At 37.7% G+C, this 19892-nt stretch overlaps 1 protein-coding gene across 4 annotated transcripts in view; it reads left to right on the top strand.

Moving 5' to 3' along the window:
• ERICH6 (glutamate rich 6) overlaps nt 1-19892 on the top strand; it is a 419490-nt gene that overhangs the window by 166442 nt on the left and 233156 nt on the right. For all 4 annotated transcript variants that reach the window (XM_044063744.1, XM_044063745.1, XM_044063746.1 and 1 more), the window contains 2 exons: nt 12052-12212; nt 12291-12355. In XM_044063744.1, coding sequence (XP_043919679.1) covers nt 12052-12212; nt 12291-12355 — 226 coding nt within the window. The remainder of the gene's footprint in view (nt 1-12051; nt 12213-12290; nt 12356-19892) is intronic.

Raw genomic sequence — 19892 nt, forward strand, 5'->3', positions numbered from 1 at the left:
CTAGAGGAATCTCTGCATGGTTGGAAATTAAATTATCTTCTTCAATGGGTTGAAGTTCCTTTAAGCAAGCTGAAACAAGCTCAGATGCAGCCAATCCTGGAAGATCAGTTATCAGACTTCATCAGAAACCGTACTATTATATCCCCCATGAACACAGCAATCACCAGCATATTTTGTGTCCGACATTAAAATGCTGGATCTCACTAACAGTTATTTGCTCTCTGACTTCTGGACATACCTCCACACTAGTGTCTGACTCTTTTCAATTTGACTATACAGACTTTGCTGTGAAGTATTTTGACCGCCTTCAGAGGGAAACTCCTGGAGATGTAATATCGCAAACCGTCTACTTAGATGGCTAGGAAAAAATAAAAGAGAGTCAATACTCGACCTCCGTTTTCATTTTCTTAACATAAAGAATCATTTTTGAAAATTTACTTGCTTCCTTTTAAGTTTTGATACAGATTCTAAACTTGATTATTTCTCTTTCCTCCGGGTTTGTCTAGGTAACATTTCTTTTGGACAGACATTTCAATTAAGGGGAGATCATTTTAAATGGGATTCCAACCTTATTTCTTTCCATATGCAAATTCTGAAATTCTAGTACCACCAGACATTCCATCTATGTATTTAAAACTGTCTCCAGAACCAGACTGCAACACTCTGGCTCCTAAGAAACCAGTTATGCAGAGTAGTTTAAATACACATAGAGGAATCTGACTGTGGCAAACCTTGTTGTTTAAAAGGGATCAAAGAAAACATCAGCATTAAGTACATTACTTATCTGTACAGAAAAGGTTACTAGAAAAAGGGTGGAAGGTATACAGTTCTGCTTTTTTGGCTGTTAGGGCTGTTAACTGTCATACTTATATGATACAGTACCGATGAAGCATTATAAAACTAAAACACTCAAATGCAAACAGTGGTAATGAGTCCATTATAAGAAAAAATTGGTAAATTATCTCAAACAGCTAGTTAGGTTGGTTTATATATAATCAGATATGACTACATTTAGTTCAAACCAGTTTGGTATTTAGAAATGCTGGCTATCATTGTATTATAGCAGAAACTATCTAACCATCTCATATGTCTGAAAGTAGCTCTGCTACAATGTCTGAAAAGAAAGAGTAGTGCCTGAAGGCTACATACCTGTCTGTATATAGATGTATTTATTTTTTATTTCAATTTGATGACTGGGGTAGAACCCGTTTTCAATGGAGGCCCGGGCAGAAATGCTCCACAGATACTGAACAATTATACAATAATTGCAAATACAATCATAGATGAGTATGCAAAGTTCCAAAGTTCAAGAACAATGCTAGCACGCATTGATGAAAAAACATAGTTAAAAAGGATAGGCAAATGATACATATGGTCTAAGTAATATTTACAAAGTATATATGCAATTATATAGAGTGAGTAGTGTTTACAGAGAATAATTTTAAAGTATAAACCTTTTTTTTTCTTTGAATCAAGAGAAACATCAGGGGGGAGTTAACTAGTGTCAGGCAGAGGAAGTAGATACAGAAGTAGATGAGCACTGTAGAAGCAAGTATAGGCTGTAATGCTTGGGAGATGGTATAAGGAGTTATGTAGTAGGAGAACAGGAGCATTTTATATATATATATATATATATATATATATATATATATATATATATATATATATATATATTTCTAATGTGTCCTATTTATGTCCTTAGCTGCTGTCCCTCCCTTCTCCCTCCCGCACTCCCTCTCTTTCTATTGACTGACTTTTCTGTGTGTCTCTCTCTCTCTCTCTCTCTTACCCTGTCTCTCTGTCTCTCCCTCTTTAAATAAATGTATAGTCATAAATCCAGAAGAATTTAAACTTCTTCTGTGTAAGTGATGGCTAATTTAAAGTTTTACCTCATTCAGCTTTGTACAGCCCCTGAGTGTAGAAAATGAAGCCAAACACAACTCCATTATATCGTTTTTACAGTGAAATCCAGTGTTTGTTTTCTTTTCCTCTTAAATACTGTGGCTAAAGAAAAACATAGGATTAATATCTGCGTTGTCTTGTTCCAGTAAAAGTGTATAACTTTCCATGTTTCTGATTCAGTTGCACTTTAAACCTGAGGATATTGTGGTAGAAGTTGTTTTTTACTTCCTTTTTTATAATTTGTGACATCTGTTACTAATCTATTTGAATTTCCATTTGCTCACTCAGTATCCTCTTAGATCAAAAATGAGAACATGAAACATGTTCTGCAGTGACATTTATTCCAAATATGCAGTGTTATGAACCCCACCTTCCCATATTTAAAGACAGCAGGGCTTCAGAACCCTATCACAACAAAGATAGTGACCCAAGGCCAGGAGAACACTGCATTCTACTTCTTCAGTCAAATACTTGTGGTTATTAGAACAAATTTCATATTTGTAGACTTCTTCCAGGACATGTAACAAATGTATTTTCAAATAATTCATAAGATGTGCAGTTTTAGTTATCAATGTTTTGTAGTCAACAAATGACAATTATTAAAGAGTAGTGTGCCAGACACCAAACTTGTGGAGTACTGTACAACATGCTGTGCAAACCAAATTGACCAGTATGTAATAGGTCTTGCAGAGACAGACATATTTACTGTGCCACAAATCAGTTGTTCATCGCACTGCTGTGTGGTTTTACTCAAGGAATCTGTAAGTAGACAAGACCAGATGGTGGTCTTGAGAAGAGCAGAAGCAGACATATATACAGTTGAATAACTCAGTCTTGTAGGGGTCAGTCCTGGGCCCAGTACAATTTTGGATATTCATGCAGGATATTGCTAGAGATATACAAAGCATAGCTAATATGCATATGGGTGACACTAAAATTGGGAGCTGACATTTGATGGAAAGGAGAGGCTACAGATACATTTCAGTAAATTACATACTGTGGACTATAGGGTGGAAGGTGGGGTTCAGTGCTGTAAATTGCAGTCTTGCAGCTAGGGACTAGGATCCCCAAACCCAATATGAGCTGAGGCATGACATGACAAAATATGTACCACCAGCAACACAAAGATGTAGTAGTTTCTGTAAGTACAAAAACAAACATGCACTGAATGAGGCTGTGGTACAAGTGAGGAAGATGTCAAGATACATAAGGTAGTAAAGTATTCTATAGGTCTCTAGTCAAGGCACAATTGGAATATTGTATATAGCTCTGCTGTCATTTTAGGAAAAAGGACGTGACTCTAGTCAAGAAGGGGCAAAGGAAACCTCAAAAATGGAGTGGTTGGAGGAGGAGTACAAAGGGAGTTCTGGAACTGAACTTTTTCATCTTCCAAAAGAAGAAACAGTGACAATGATAAGGACAGAGAAACATTAGATGGTAAGTGTGTCAAGGAGTTATCCTGAAGATAAAAACAAAGAAGGAAGAGGAAGAAGAAAGCAGAGCTACCAAAATGAGGGCACTAATTTCACTGTGGACATTAAGAAACATATTGTCATGGAAACGCTTCTACATGGTGTAACATTTACAATGACAGCTTTGTGGACTATTCCACTGAACTTTTCAGAAAGGCATAAGACAGATGGTGAAGAAGAAGAACCCCTATAATAATAGCAGCAACAAACTGGCACACTAAATTAAAAAAAAGTTGTCTTTTACTGCTGTTGTAAATATAATATAAAGTTGTGTTAAATCTGTGATGCAATGCATCTTTTGTGCCGAAAGAGTGATACACACACTGTAGCTATGTGGACTTTCAAAGGCAGCATCCCAGGCTTATATTTACTGACCTGAGACTCTCCATAATGGGTTCTGTGTTTAGATTTATCTACTTCACCGGTCAGAAAATGGTATATAAGGGACTTGTTTAGAGGTGCACTTGCCACTTCCTCCTTTGGGAACCATCCCTGAGTTCAGCTTTAATCCAAGTCCATTCATCTCGATTGTGAAGCTCTTAGATTCTTTGGGTTGCAGTAAGGAGAAGTCAAAACCAAGATTTAATTTCCTATGACATTCCACAAACCCATTTGGACTGGTTGCTTATGGCTGAGGAAGAGACATTATCTTTGCTGAAGTGCAAGAGATTAGATGTTTTTTGATAGTTGGTTGTTGTTAGTCATGAATGTAGTATTTCACTGTTAGATACTTTGGTTTACTGCCTGGTTCTGACCCATTGCAGACCTCTCTGCTTTAGATGTTAGTCTTGGTTTGTGTGGAGTCATTCTAAAGCCACCACCCTGAATGCATTAATCACTTGTCCATGCAAGCATAGAGTATACAGTTATCATGCCTTTGCAACTTTTAGTAGATATGGAGTCTGCCCCCAACACACACATGCACACACACACACACACACACACACACACACACACACACACACACACACACACACACAATAAATTTGAATGCCTTTGTGAGATGAATGAAATCTCTAGATCATATGGTTACTTGAGCTCTTCACATGGTGCCTTCTCCATTAGCAAGGTCCTACAACATGCACAGTCTTTTTTGACCCCCATCTCCTGAGCTGAACCCAAGGGCCAATGGTGCCAGTGACCCAGTTTTCTCTCCTGAAGCCAATCTTTCTGGATATTCTCTTCAAGACCTGGAGGCTCCCTCCCTCAGTTGCCATAAGCCTCTAGCAGACTGGAGTTATGTTTTACCTAAGCAGTATAAGGCTGACTTCTGCTTTGTCTTAATGAGCTTCTAATGATCACAAAGATCATAGTCCATTTCCTTCTACTATTGAAGATTGTAGAGGATGAACCTGAGGGCTTGGGCATGGATGGCCATCCTTTCTTGATGCATTTCTGGGTAGTATCCCCTCTTCATTGGTGCTAACTGCTGCATCCTGATCTGCATTGTCATTCTTCAGGAGAAAGAGGAGAAATTCAACATTTTCTAAGCTGCAAATCAGTGATCCCTATGAGCTTCATTCTCTCTGCTGTTTGAATACATTTAGGAGCTTTCAGCTAGGCTTTTCCTTATGACCTAAATCCTGGGGTGCAACTGTACTAGTTTACTCTGCAGCAAGTGACACATGTTGAGACTATCAAATAGATGGCTTGAAGATGTGTAACTTTTATTCCTGCGGCTTTATACATGAATGAATGCCATAACAGAGGTGTGGGTTAGCCCAAGATACAGTCATGCAGTGGACAGTATAGTATGTTTCTTTTTCCTGTACATTATGACATCTGCATAGTGCCCAGCATCTTAGAAGCCATAAGGCTCCTCATGCTCATGGGTGCATAAGGGGAGAGTAAATTCCAGGAATGTCTGGCTCCTAGGAGGCTGTCACTGAGATACCATCTGTCTTTCTATATGGATTTGTCATAGTATGTTTGCATGGACCAGACCTTTCAACTGTACCTATTTTGGAGGAACATTCCTATTTTCAGCTTTAGGGTGGCACAGTGACACAGCAGATATCATTGTTGCCTCACAGTAAGAGGTTCTCTAGTTTGATTCTCAGCTGGGGTGCTTTCTGTGTGAAGTCTGCATATCCTCCCTGTGTTTCCATGGGTTTCATTCCACATTCCAAAGTCATGCAGTAGGTGGATTGGACACTCTAAACTGGCCATAGGTGTGAGTGTACATGTGAGTATGTGGTGTGGAAAACTACCATGGCAGGGCTAGCCACCCAGTGGTGTAATCCTTGGCTCTAGATGACTGCTACTGTTGAAGAGATACTCCGAACCCATGTGCAAAAATGAGAAACTAGGTTAAGGGTGGATAGATGTTCCTATTTTCAGGTCTGATTTACCTCTGCACATGATGTACATATTTTTGGAATCATGTCCTATTTTTATACTTGATTTACCCCTTCACATAATTTTCTGACTCCTACCTTATCACACATGATTTCTGAAGCTGTCTAGTAATCAGGAAACCATGCTAATTAACCAACATGCTAGTGGCAATAATAATTTAAAGAAAGAGAGCACACATCTTACATCTACCATTTTCTGAAGCAAAAATAAAATGCCAATAAATAAAGAAATAATGAACTTGTGTGATAACATTTCATAATACTGTTCACTAAAGTCTACAGATTTTTATGCTGTCTCTTTAATAACGTGCTTATATTTTTCCATAATTTTGTCACTTTCTGTTTTTTAAACACGTGTACATGTATATGAGTAGTATGCCACAATCCTATTGAATGCAGGAAGAGTATGTTCAATTTTGTATTCACACTTTATGCTAATTAGCTGTCCAGATAATTGATTGGATGTACCTGCTTTTCAAAGGCATTTGCAACTATTTTCAATTTCTGCAGACTGAGAGGTATGTCTTAGACGTTTTGAGTTTCACAGAAGATGCTGTGACTGAAGTCTGGAAGAAGGAGGTACTCTCATAAGGGTACTGGCACTAGTTTGGCAAGCTTAGGCACTTTTAGAAAGGGGCTTTACATAGGAAAACCCCTGGTTCAGCAGTTACAGTCCTGTTAGATGACTCATCTGATTGTAGAGAGAATCTTGTTTGGTTAGGGGCTTTCAAGAGCTCGTTCTCCTACAATGGCCTTGTCCTTGCAGAAGACCATCATCACCTAGGAATGAAAGTCAGAGTGTGTGTGTGTGTGTGTGTGTGTGTGTGTGTGTGTGTGTGTGTGTGTGTGTGTGTGTGTGTGTGTGTGTGTGTGTGTGCATCTCTTCTAAATTCCCATATGGCCGTTGTCTTCAGTAAACCAGTAACTTCTGACTGGGTCTTAGGAAGGTGGCTTATGGCTTACCGTAAACATGCCATGTAAGTTGAGGTGGATTTGGTTCTCCAGGTGGATGAACCACTATGTTGTAGCATTAAGTCCAGACTGCTGCAGGTGCCTGTATGTTCTGGATGCCCATTGCAGAAATATGACTCAAATTCAGTGTCCTAGGCAGTCAACTGCCCTTGGTCCTGAGGAGTTGGCATGGTCCATGCTGAGCTCATGCTAGTCATGTAGCTTTTCTTATGAGGTTTATAGACATCTATATCTATGTCTTGTATGAGAGCCTTTCATGTATGTTGTTGCTCCAGTTGTTCCAGTGGGTAGGAGTTCATCCATGGGGTACATACCCTTCCTAATTGCTCTACATCTTCCTTTCCAGCATGAATCTATGAATCTGCCAGTGGGGAGTCCTCTCTATGCCCTTTAGGACAGTTGCATTCATGCTTCCAGCTTCCACAGGAAAGGCGATCTTTGCCCTTTAATGGTTGATATATTCACCTAGTTCCCTTGGAGGTAGGGCACTGAGGGGAGTTGAATGGGTCTTCTCACCCCTAGGTGTCTCCTAATGTGGCTGCATTGTTTAGTACACAAATTAGTCATTCACTTCCTTGCTCCTGGGAATGGCAGGTCCACATCTGACATCACTCTTTGAAGGGTGAGTAGTTGTGTTCTCTGCCAGAGGATGATTCTTAACTCTAGCTTTGGTATATCTGCTTATCCACATGAAAAGCTACTTCCATTGCTTCTTTTGAGTGTCCCTAACAGACTTGATTGTCATACCTCTTTATAGCCTGCAGTCTTCCCAGGAATTATACGTTCTAATCAGAAGTCTATAAATGAGCCTCTTCTGCTACTTGTACCCCAAGACTCACCCTCTTTAGAAAGTTCTGCTGTGGTCCTCCAACTCAAACACCCATGCCCCAACCTCTGGACCTATGTAGGAGGATCCTTAAATTTAGTCAGCTTTAACTGACTTTGTTGTAGGTCAGGCAAGGAAGGAGATGTTTCTTTGTTTAAACACTATATATGACAAAAATAATAAAACACACAACAATACTGCAAAGAAACTTAAACTTTTTAAAATAGCTCCCTAGCGCTTCAACATGATGCCTTCTCTGGGACAAAAGATATACCATCATTTGCACAAGTGAATTATATAACTTTTGCAAACAAACACTTAACCATTAGTTATTTTTTTCTTTTCTGCATTGAAACACCTACAGTTCTCTTCCACATTTACTGACATTAACAAAGTAATCCTAGCTTTACCCTACAAAGTAAGAAAATAGAACTTATTTATTGGGGTAGGGAGGATGGCCTAATGGTTAACGCGTTTGCCTTACATAACTGGCTAGGGTTAAAATGGCAGTTAGCTTAGTACTAACTATGAATATAAATATAGAGAAAATAGTTATTCAAAGCTCCATTCACACTAATCCACTACTAAAATTAATCTATATAATAATCGTAATAAATTAAAACACACTTTGCGTTAACCATTTGGATGCATAGTATTATTTATATCATTGTCATCTCTAATTTGTTCAAATTATGAATGTTATCACCTGCTCATGGTACATGGACCATACCTATCACAAGATATTTTAAATATATCATACTCCCTGAATGTTCGTCTTTAGTGTGCTGTGAAACAGCACTTATAGAATGTAGGCTGGCCACATCCCTAATATGTTCCTATATTCTTACTTTAACTTGTGTTTTCCTTGTACTATCTACCATTTAGATATAGTACAAGCACAGCATACAGCATAAATAACCATAGTACTCTAAAAAAATCCCTCAACCTGTTTCTTCCAAGAGGGTAAATTGGTGGTGAGTGCAGTGGATGCATGAACTTATGTAATCAAAGAGTGACATCACAGATTGCATCCTTACAGTGCATGAGCCCATCCAAATATGTGGAACCTCTGGAATAAATATGCTAATAGATGACTTAACCAGGGGATAAAACTCACAGGCTTTGATAAGTCAATGGACACCCTCAAAAAAAAAACTCAAACATGTTAGCCAAAAATGGTTTAACAAAATAAATAAAAAGAAGACAGCATGATATCAGCCACTGCTTTTTAAATGGATTCCAGTACTGCACTTATAGCATTTAGCAATGCCTCCTAGCAACCAGGGTAGCCCCCCTTTACCCCACTCTAGTTACAGCAGTGAAAAAATCACCTGCAGTATCCATCAAGGAAGGTATTTTCTTGGTTTAATTGTCAAAATAAAAATATACCTGATATTTATTAGTCATTTTGAGTTACCGGTACCCTTTCTTTCTGTATCTGTTTCATTGACGATGTTTATTTGCACTGTAACTGCACTTTAAAGGTACAAGCACAATTTCTGATGCTCTCCACTTTTAGAGGAAGGCTGGTGTGTTTATTTGATATGTGCATACTCTAGAAGCTCTGTTTTTTTTTCTAAAACTTTCAAAGAGATGTTCTACAAAAAACTGTAATAAAGAAATATCATTAAATGTGAGGAACATCCAATTTGCGCATGGGTTTAAAATCATGAGATAATAAGTAGCTTCAGTGATGTAGTCCTAGGTTTGATTCCCACTGCCTATGTATGGATACAGTTGGAGTCTGGATAAGTCATAAATAGATAAGTGCTCCTAGGTCACCACTGAAAAGAAGCAGTTGTGCTTGCTTGATATCCTAATAATGATAATAGTAATAATAATAAGAAGAAGAAGAAGAAGAAGAAATGAAGAACTCTGTTCTCAAGTCTACAATTGACTGCATATTACTCATGTACACTACAAAGCAAACGATTCAAAGATGGTACACGGCAATGTTTTAAATGTTAACCTACTGACAGATATCAGTAGGTATATCTGAACTGTGTAGGAGACACGGATGTTCATCCACCCAGCTCATTCACAAAGACGCCATAATGGTTAAGGTGTTTACCTTACAGACATATGGTGCAGGGTTTGATTCTCATATGGGGTAATTGGCTAGGCTTAAAATGGCCCACAAAGGCAGTTAGCCTAGTACTAATCTATGCTTTTATGCTTCTATAAGAAATAAAATCATTCTAACAAGCTACATAATTCCTATCAGCAAGCTTCCCTCATACAATATGCTGACAATGCTGTCCTAAAATGCACTTCAGATAACCTTACTCACCTTCAAAGGATTACTCAAGAAACCTTTAACTCTGTTAAAAGTTGGCTACAGGATAATCACCCACTATTAAATCCAAAAAAAGCTAAGTTACTTATTTTTTTCAACATCATATTTCTGTGTAAAAATAGCTTTAAAATTTCTCCTTAAATAATACCATGATTGAAGTTAATTCACATACAAAACTACTTGTTATGACAAACAAGTCTTAAAGTTGATCACATGTCCACAACAGCACAAAGAAAACCCATCAAAAACTAGGTACCCTTCAGAGAATAAAGCAATTGTTTGCAAACTCTTCTAATGTAATTCTAATTACGACTTACCTCATACCTTCTCATCTATATGGAGCCCCTATCATGACCAACTTACAAGCCTCACTTAGTCCTAAACTTAAACAATGGTATAACAAGATTTGCTTGCAACAAACCTTACCAGTGTTTAGCACTAAAATCATTTAACTGGCTTGAACTTCCTCACCTCCTACCTTATATCCTGCACATCTTATCCCACCAAGTCATCCATACCTCATGCACCTGCCCAGCAATTAGCCCCACATTCCAATTCTATTTACCAAATTGTCCCCTTCAGTTAAATAATAAACAACTGCTACAAATCACAAAGGGCTGCAGGGGTCAGGCTCTGTTACAATCATGTAGCTAAACTTGGATTAAAATTCCTCTGTCAATTATGTCTACCTTATACCTTCATCTTTTCAAAAGCTTACTAAAAGATGCCCTGTCTTCCTCCTGGCTTCATCCCTGCTCCTCGACTGGTACATAGCTCTCATAACACCCTTCATCACCCTTCTAATACCTCATTTTGAAGCACTAAATCACTTAGCTTGTTTATTTCCTTCTAAGACTTCACTTTATTGTAGCACTTAAACTTCAATACATATTTCTAATTAGCACAACTAAATTACTATTCCATTGTTACTTCTCTATTAACACTTAAAATTCCTTATCCCTTCTAATACCTCACTTTGTTGTATTTCTTAAGTTACTCCCACCTTTCTTATACACCACAGTTCTATCGGTAAATTCTCAATAAAATGCATGTATATTAATGTTTCTTAATATTAATACAAATTTTATTACAATTATTTGCTATGTATTCACTGAAACTGTATTCTAAAATGTGCTATTGTAAATATTGATTGCATTAAATATGATATCTTGGAGCTTTCTTAGAGGGCCTACCTGAAAAGGGGCACTTGTGCCCAGTCGGACCTTCACAGTAAACAAATATCAATACACAGATAAATAAACAGCCCTAAACTGTGACTGGTGCAGTTTCTGCATGGAGGAATATAACACTGAAACCATATCCCTTATAGCAATGTAATGGCTTATTTGGTGCAGCCTTTGAAATGACTCCCTATAGGAGAAAACGGAGATACTCATCTATGCAGAAAAGCCCTTGTATCTGCACCATTTTGCTGAGATGTTTTTTTTTTTCATTTTTTTGTTATTATTTACAATAAGAATGCAATTCTTTACTACACATTCCTGCTATTATTCAAATTGTAAGTAGTATAAATAATATACAAGCAGATACTTAAGACTATATTGACACTGAGTAAGAAAGATTATAGTAACGAGAAGTAATTTGTTGAATTATTATTTTGGTACAACATGCAGTGTGCAAGATATTCAGGTGTCTAGCCAAATTTTTGATTTTTGGATTTGCGCATCTGCACCAGCTTCCAGAATACACCCCCCCCTTCACACACACACACACACACACACACACACACACACACACACACACACACACACACACACACATACACATTACATATTATATGTTTATGACTTTCTGGATTTTATAGCTCACCAATACAACAAAAAATGTATTCCAATGACAGTCTTGAGCCAAAATAAAGAAATCTAGTTAACCAGGTATTGTTAAGGGGAAAAAAAGAATTTAACAAAATATAATTTTTTTGTCTTCATAGATATTTAATAATAATGTACTTTTCATGAGCATGTTGCGAATCAGTTTGATTCATAATTTCTGTGTTCTGTCTTCATTGATGTGAACCACAGAGAAATGCTTGAGAGGAAATTATTATAGCTTTGCTTAGATCTAAAATAAAATGTAATAAAGAAAGAATACAAGTCTGTGGATGGCAATTTATATGCTATATCTACAATTATTACGTACACTTGATTGAGAATGAGACATGCAATGTTAAGGTATTTGTCTGAATTTCATTGTTTTGTTTTTCAGCAATTTTGCTGCAAGGAATATGAAAACCTAGTTGAGTTTGTCATTAAGGAACAAGAACACCTATCTTATACAAAAGATGTAGAGAAAATTTCTGTAGCAGCTCACCCACCCCACGGTAGCCAGTCTGAAAGGGAAAGAGCAAGACAAAGAACAGCACAAAGGTATACTTTCTGTTCGGCTGTAAACATTATTTTTCAAATCATATAGTCAGTTATTAAAATCTGACTTGTGTTTTCTAGACTGCGTGAAAGAGAAATGGAAAAATATTATTCACTATTGGACTCAGATCCCAGCCTTTTTGCATGTAAGTGTTATAAACTTGTTCATAAAATTATACAATTGAATTAAAAAAAACAGTTATGCTTCCCTTCACAAGCATATTGTTAGTTTTTAAGATGAAATTTTCATGATATAGTTTTATTACAAGGGATAAGCTGTTCCTAAGAACAGCACTATAAACTTGATAGATAACAGTATGAATTAGGATCTTCATCATCTCTTCCCCTTAGGTAGATGGCATGCGAGAACAACTATTATAATGTTAACAGTCGACTTTTTGCATATTATAAAACCCTTTGAGAACACAACAGGTACTAATTCTATTTTTGTGATTAACTATAATGGCACATAAATCTAGCAAATGTGTGGTTGTTTCCAAGGGTAGGTCTCAATGACTAAAGGAATTCCAAAATAGATATATAACACGGAACATGATATGCTAGAAAATAATATAAACTATGAACCCTATCATTACATTTAAGGAATACGATGATTAGGCAGCAACAACAAAATCTACTCCATATTGTGCTCATTACTAAGTGGTAGGGCGGCCACGGTGGTGCAGTGGTTAGCATTGCCGCCTCACAGCAAGAGGTTCTCCGGTTCGATCCCCGGCTGGGGTGCCTTCTGTGCGGAGTCTGCATGTCCTCCTGTGGTCGTGGGTTTCCTCCGGTGCTCGGTTTCCTCCCACATCCCAAAGACATGCTGCAGGTGGATTGGACACTCTAAATTGGCCCTAGGTGTGCGTGTGTGCCTTCTGTGGAAGGTTGGGCGCCGGGCTGGCAACTCGACACTGTAAAACTCCACTGCCATTCAATGTGCGGACAAGGCGATCCGCTGTGGCGACCCCTGACCGGGAAAAGCCGAAAGAAGAAGAAGATTGTGCTCATTACTAAGTGGTATGTGGTACTTCTAGTCAGGCTGATAAATTGTATTATCAAATAATCTATATGACAATCTGACAGTATTTAAGTATATCACGCCACAATATTTGATCATCATGCGGTAATTATTCAAATCTCCCCTACTGAAATGAATTTACCTGCAACCTATTACCTCTTCCCTACATTCATCCACATGCCACAATTTAAAACTAAGTTAGATGAGGAAATAGTTATATATTTTTCCATTAACTGATACTATTTTTGTATCATAGATTATTAAAAAATGTATGAATCTTTAAACGTTTAATTATAAATTTAGATAAGACTTTCATTTCCATTCTTAAGAGGCTATCCTCCCTTTTACCTTAAGAGGAGCCACTTAAGTGGTTAGTTTATTAAAACCATGCGGGGCTTAAAGTTTGAGCAGGACAACAATAACTTTAAATGGAAAAATATTTTGTAGATTTTGGAGAAGATCTAAATGGGCATTAAAAGATGAGGCAAACAATCTTTTACAGTATTAATTAAAACTACTATTATTAAAATAAACATCTTCCCTAAGATGTTTTCCTTTATAAGCCCATCTATGTAATTTATTCATAGCCGTATCTTTAAAGACATTCAGATAACATTAAATGTATTTTCTCATTTCCTAAGTCTCGAAGAATAACGTAAAATAAAGTCATATCTCTTATAACAATTCACTCATTCTCCAATAAACCACTTAGACCAGTGTAGACTCATGGGAGAGCTGGATCCTGTCCAGCACTAACTTAGGTGCAAGACAACAAAACTAATCTTGAATGAGGCACCAAGCCATCAAAGAATGTGAGCCAAATTCACTTTCATACAGCTGGCCCACCTGTGAGCAATTTAGAGAACCAATATTTTATCTTCAGTACAACCATGAAATGTGGAAAGAAACTACAATACCCAGTAAAACCCATATTGACAAAGATGGATGTGCAAACACCACAAAAAAGGTACCCTCAAATGAGAAATGAACTATGAAGCATCAATGCTCATTTGGTCTTAAAGTACCTAATTTACAAATCTAATATTTCATAGCACAATCTATACTTCTCAGCATAAGGAATTTTCACACAGTTAATGAAACATGGACAGGTAACCCTGATACATATGGGCTACTGAAATTAATCCAGAAAACAGCGTTGTTGTGCAGATTCATATGATCTAAAAAGCAATGTGTTTACTCAATAAAGTGGCTTTTTCAGATTTTAGCAGCTTATTAAACAATTCAGATATGCATAGAGTACTTAAGTTACTTCATTCTGAATGTTAGAATCCAAGTAATCATGTAGATGAGAAAGTGCCATTTAACCTGTATTTCCCTCTAAGAGCTGACTTTGGAATATATGATAAAATAGCATTTAACTTAAATTTATCACTGTTAGATGAGCTTAATGTTGAAGAGTTTGTGGAAAATAATATTACTTTCCTTCAGCTTTTGCTTGAGAAAATATACCTAGATTAACTATGTACCTATTTTAAAAGCAATAGGAATATGTTTTTATACATTTTATTTTTATTGCCAATACAACAGTGATGAGTTCCACTTTTGGACTGAATTATTAAAGGCCTATGGTCAGAACAATCATACTTCAAAAGCTTATCCGGTATACTTAGTATACACATACATAGTGGGGAGATTAGTGGTTCAGGAACATTAATGGCATTTCTGGCACAGCTTATATACAAGGTAAAAAAAACAACTTTATAGACAGAATGCTGTAAAGGCCGACATTTGCTCCAAAACCATAAAACATTGCATACAACTCAATGAAATCTCAGACTGTAAATGTTTCTGTTAAAATTAGCTTCTAGATATATGTAGGGGCCAAAAATGTCACAGAAGATTCTTAAAGTCTGAAACATGTCCCAGAGTTTCTAGAAGTTTTCAGACAAAGCCACCTTTTCCAACATTAAAAAAATGATAACTAACACTTATGTTGAAGATTTAGATGGCAGCTGTTTTAATTACATTTCTTAAGAAGTGTTCTTAATGCTTAATGTGAGATGACCACAAAAGGTGATTTATGCCACATCGCTTCAGGACTTGAAAACAGTCTTTTTATTTCATTCACTGTAATGGAAAGTCTATAAACTGACTTTTGTTAAGTAAGGTTGTTTTTTTCCTCGAATATATATTTTTTGTTTGCTGCAGCAACATATTTAGAACTTGTATTTGTATATTTTCACTATGATTTTATCGGTCACTTGAATTTTAGATTTCTGTTTTAGGGTAAAATGCACATTAACAAATGTATTCTTTTAGACAGCCTTGCATTTTGGGGACTAAATCTATGGGAATTAATTAGAAGGTGTTTAAAACAAAAAGAAAATCTAGCTGGTGTTTTTTACAGAAAAATGGGAGGTTTTCATCTTACTTTCTAAATTTATCTAAGGTTTTATCATACCAAAAACACAACATTTAAATATTTATGCCTGTTGATATATATGAGTGGATTTGTCATAACAGAGTACAGCTAACATACAGTACAAAGATTCAGTAAAAGTTCTTACTCATAAACAAAGTACACACACCATAGTAATCTAAGTTGTAGTAATTCAAATCTGATCTTGAAGTTTAACTATGGTAGTAATGTTTGTGCTAATGGTTAGAGACTATCATATGAAAAGCAAATGTAAGAATAAATTAATAAGCAACTTGACATGCAAATGGACTCAGTACAAGCTGTAAAAGGTTAACCAGCCCTGTAGCACAAAGGGATGAAGGCCTGAATGTGATCCAAGTCTTCAGGGTTTGAGTACCAGGTCTGAGTAGTGGAAGAGACAGACAGCTGAGTTGGGAATAAATGGCTTAAATGCTAACTTGGCCACTCTGGGTCATAAGTAAGTTTTCTGCCTGGCTATAGCCACCAATGGAGACCTGCAGTTCCAGTGAATGAAGACAAAAATGTATGAAGGAATCAAAGGCACATTATCTACTGTGAAAGGTATGTATATCAGAAGGACTTCTTATGGTAATGCCTGTCATGGGCAGCAGATAGAGTCAAGGGTAGACTAAATGGAAAAAAAACTCACCTACTGTCAAGATGGCACAGTACCAGGGTACCCATAGCTCACCAATAACCTGTAAATATTGATGAGAGGTCCAGGGACATGTAGGTTGGTGATGAGCAGGGGCCACTATAGAATGGCTCTGAATGGACTGTAATACATTGGCCAAAGTAGGCTGACTATAAAAGATATTGTATGAATAAGTTTAAACATGAAAGTTTAATAACACTAACTGCTCAGACAAACTAACCTCTATATCAGTCCTAGGTTCATAGGTAGGTACTGGGCTATCTGCCCAAAGGCATATATTAGCCCAGCCACATTGTGCGGTATTCACCACTCCTTTGGTTAGTTCCCTAGGCCCTTGATCTAGCAGCTAGTACCCTTGGCCCCATCTAGTAGAGCTGTTGATATGATCCCTTGTGTGAACTTTCTGTTACCCATCCACTCGTCAAGGTTCCTGTTGAAGAGTGATAGTGAGGGGCTCTGTCTTATGTAGATCGGGACCTTGTTCCATAGCAAGGGAAGTCTTTGCGAAGGGAATCTGTCCCTCCAGCATGTTCTATTCATTGTTGTGCTGAGGTTTATATCCCTAGAGCATGTAGCTTGAGTAGATTTTGTTTTGCTAAGATGGAGCATGTTCAACATTTCTGAGTTGGACATGGCTCTGTATGTTAGACAGAGATCACCTCTGAGAAGGCGGTATGCAACAGAGAAAAGCCTTAGTTTTTTCAATCGTGCTGCATAGGGCAACTGTTTGAGGCCAGTAATCCTCTTAGTGATGTACCCCTGTGGTCTCTCCAGCTGCTGGAGATGCCTAGCCAGGTACATTCCAATTGGTGCATTGTACTCAATAATGGGTCTGATGAGGGAAGAGTAGAGGGGCACCACTGCATCCTTAGATCTTGATGCAAACCGTTTCGTGATCAGATGGGTCACATAGAAGGATTTTCTAACCACCTTGGCAACATGGTTATCAAAGGAAAGCTGATTATCTACTTGGGTCCCCAGATCCCTTATTACTTCTTCAGATTTCAGGGGGTTACCTCCTATGGGGTAGTTTGCGAGTACTCTGTTTTTTCCAAAGGGGATTACTACGCATTTTTTAGCATTTAGCTTGAGACCATGGCTTTAACACCATGCATCAGTCTCATTAAGGCCCTTCTGGAGGATATCCATGTCGGCCGGAGACTCTATTATAGCACCCAGTTTGCAGTCGTCCGCAAACTTGGTCAGCCACAGCCCTTCAGTGCTTGCCTGTACTTCTGAGAAGTATATGCCAAACAGGAGGGGCCCCAGGACAGAGCCCTGAGGCACACCGCTCATTACTGGTCTGGATTCGGACATAGATCCCGCTACTCTTACTTTGTGGGATCTGTCTGAGAGCCAGTTTGCGATCCATCTTGTGACGTAAGGGTTTATGCCCAGGTCGGTGAGTTTATCAATAAAACCCAAATGGGGAATGGTGTCAAATGCTTTAGCAAGGTCAAGGTAAGCCATGTGTACCTCCTTTCCCTTATCTATAGCCCGAGTAACTGTCTCAAATAAGTCCAACAGGTTCAGGAGGTGTGATCTGCCCTTGACAAAGCCGAACTGTGTGGGGTCAAGTGTTTGGAGGTTCCCAATCTCTCCATTTATGAGTTCCATAATGATTTGCTCCATTGCCTTACAGATCAGACTGGTCAGGCTTATTGGTCGGTAGTTCCCAGGGTCGGTTGTGGGCCCAACCTTGTGCAGTGGAACCACTGTTGCTGTGCATCATTCTATGGGCACAAATTCTGTCGAGAGGCTGAGACTGAACAGGTTATTCAGACGTGGGGTTAATTCATTTTGGAGCTCGCATATGACACAGCCCAGGACACCATCTGGTCCCATGGAGGCAGTGTTTTTAGCTTTAGATAGAGCCTTATTAACCAACGTATCAGTAATAATTGGAGTTACACAATCCCCTGGAATAGTAATAGGTTTAGTGCAAATCCCCCCCCACCACCACAACCTACAGGGCCTATCAGCCAAGATGTTGGCATTGTCAATGAGATCAATGTATTTTGTTCTATTTTGTACAGGCTCAGAACAGACCTGAGCGTTGCCATTTAGGTTTTTGACATAACCATAGAAGGCCTTATGGTTATCCCTGGCATCCTTGGCATCCTTGGCAACCTTCTTTTCGAAATTGGCTTCAATTGACTTGATGAGGGTCCTCAATTTCTTACTAAAGCTGATCAGGGATGATTTTTCTACTTGAGATTTGGCCTTTTTTTGTATGTCTCCTCCTTTTATTGTATAGTTTGCTTATGGCTGGGGTCCACCAGACTGGTTTCTTCTTGCTTGAGGAAGGAGTCTTGGTTTTATTTGGGATAGCATGGTCCATGCAATCCTGAAGATGTATATAAAGTGCCTTGGTGTAGGATTCTGCATCCTGGATATCATTATCCTTCTGCAAGGGGATAGTGAAGCTTTCCACTTCTGACACAAGTAGTTTGAAGTTTGCTTTGGAAAGGTTTTTTACGATGGTTTCTTTGACTGGGAGAGGTGGAGGGGTGAGGATGTCCAGGGTTATCAGTTTGTGGTCTGATCTGACCAGAGAGAGAATGATAACTGGTGTGGTACAATGGGCTCCCATGTTTGTGATGACTAAATCCAATATGTTGTCCCCTCTAGTGGGAGAACATACCAGTTGTTCAAGGGCATTTGAATTTATAAATTCTATGAACCACTGGGCATAGGAGTTAGAACTTTAGTAGTTCACCCAGCCTATACCAGGGTAGTTGAAATCACCCACAATTATGGTGTTGGGTAGGACCTTTATATTTTCCAATGCCTCAAGGAATGCTGAGTGAGCATCTTGGGACATGGTGGGCGATCTATAACAGGCTACGAAAAATGTAATGGAGGACTCATCCTGTATATCTAATCAGTTATTCAATATCTTGCTTTCGATTTTGGCAGTACAGAGAACTGTAAAATAATGTTGACTAAAGCACAGTTATAGAAAAATAAATAAATGAAACAATACTCATAGGTAATCTTGCCACTAAAGTGATTAAGTGATAGCAGTTCAGAAGCAATCTGGCCTTGTGTAATAGTGTGCCAGCAACTTTCATTTAGAACTAAATGGTCATCAAAAGCATCACTTTTGTGCAGACATATTATAAATCAACAGATGCATCAGTACATTTTTATAACTTTTGATTAAATATTTTCTTCTTGGCTTTCTCCAAAGCAATATATGAGAAATATAACAAAAACATATATTTATTTTATTTATTTGCCACTATAACAGAATAGTTGAGCAGTAAAATATGTTAATTAACATTAGTTATATAAAGCAAATTGATCAGATTAAAATATAGAACTACTTAACATTAGCACTATGAAACACAATGGTTACGTTAAAATATTGAGTTACTATGTTATCAGTATATCTTTCTAAAACACAGTAACATTTCATATTATTCAGAAAACCAGCTCCATGTTAAAAGAAAAACACAGGATACTTTTTTATTGCAGTCGCCATATTATTATTATTATTTTATTATGATTTGACATTTGTTGACCATGTTAGTCCAGCTGGGACAGAGCCCTTTTTCAGTGGAGACCCGGGGAGGAAAGTTCCACAGTAATTACATAAAATAT

The sequence above is a fragment of the Protopterus annectens genome, chromosome 2.part2, assembly GCF_019279795.1.
Source record: "Protopterus annectens isolate FY-2018-M chromosome 2.part2, PAN1.0, whole genome shotgun sequence".
In the NCBI taxonomy this organism is placed as follows: Eukaryota; Metazoa; Chordata; order Ceratodontiformes; family Protopteridae; genus Protopterus; species Protopterus annectens.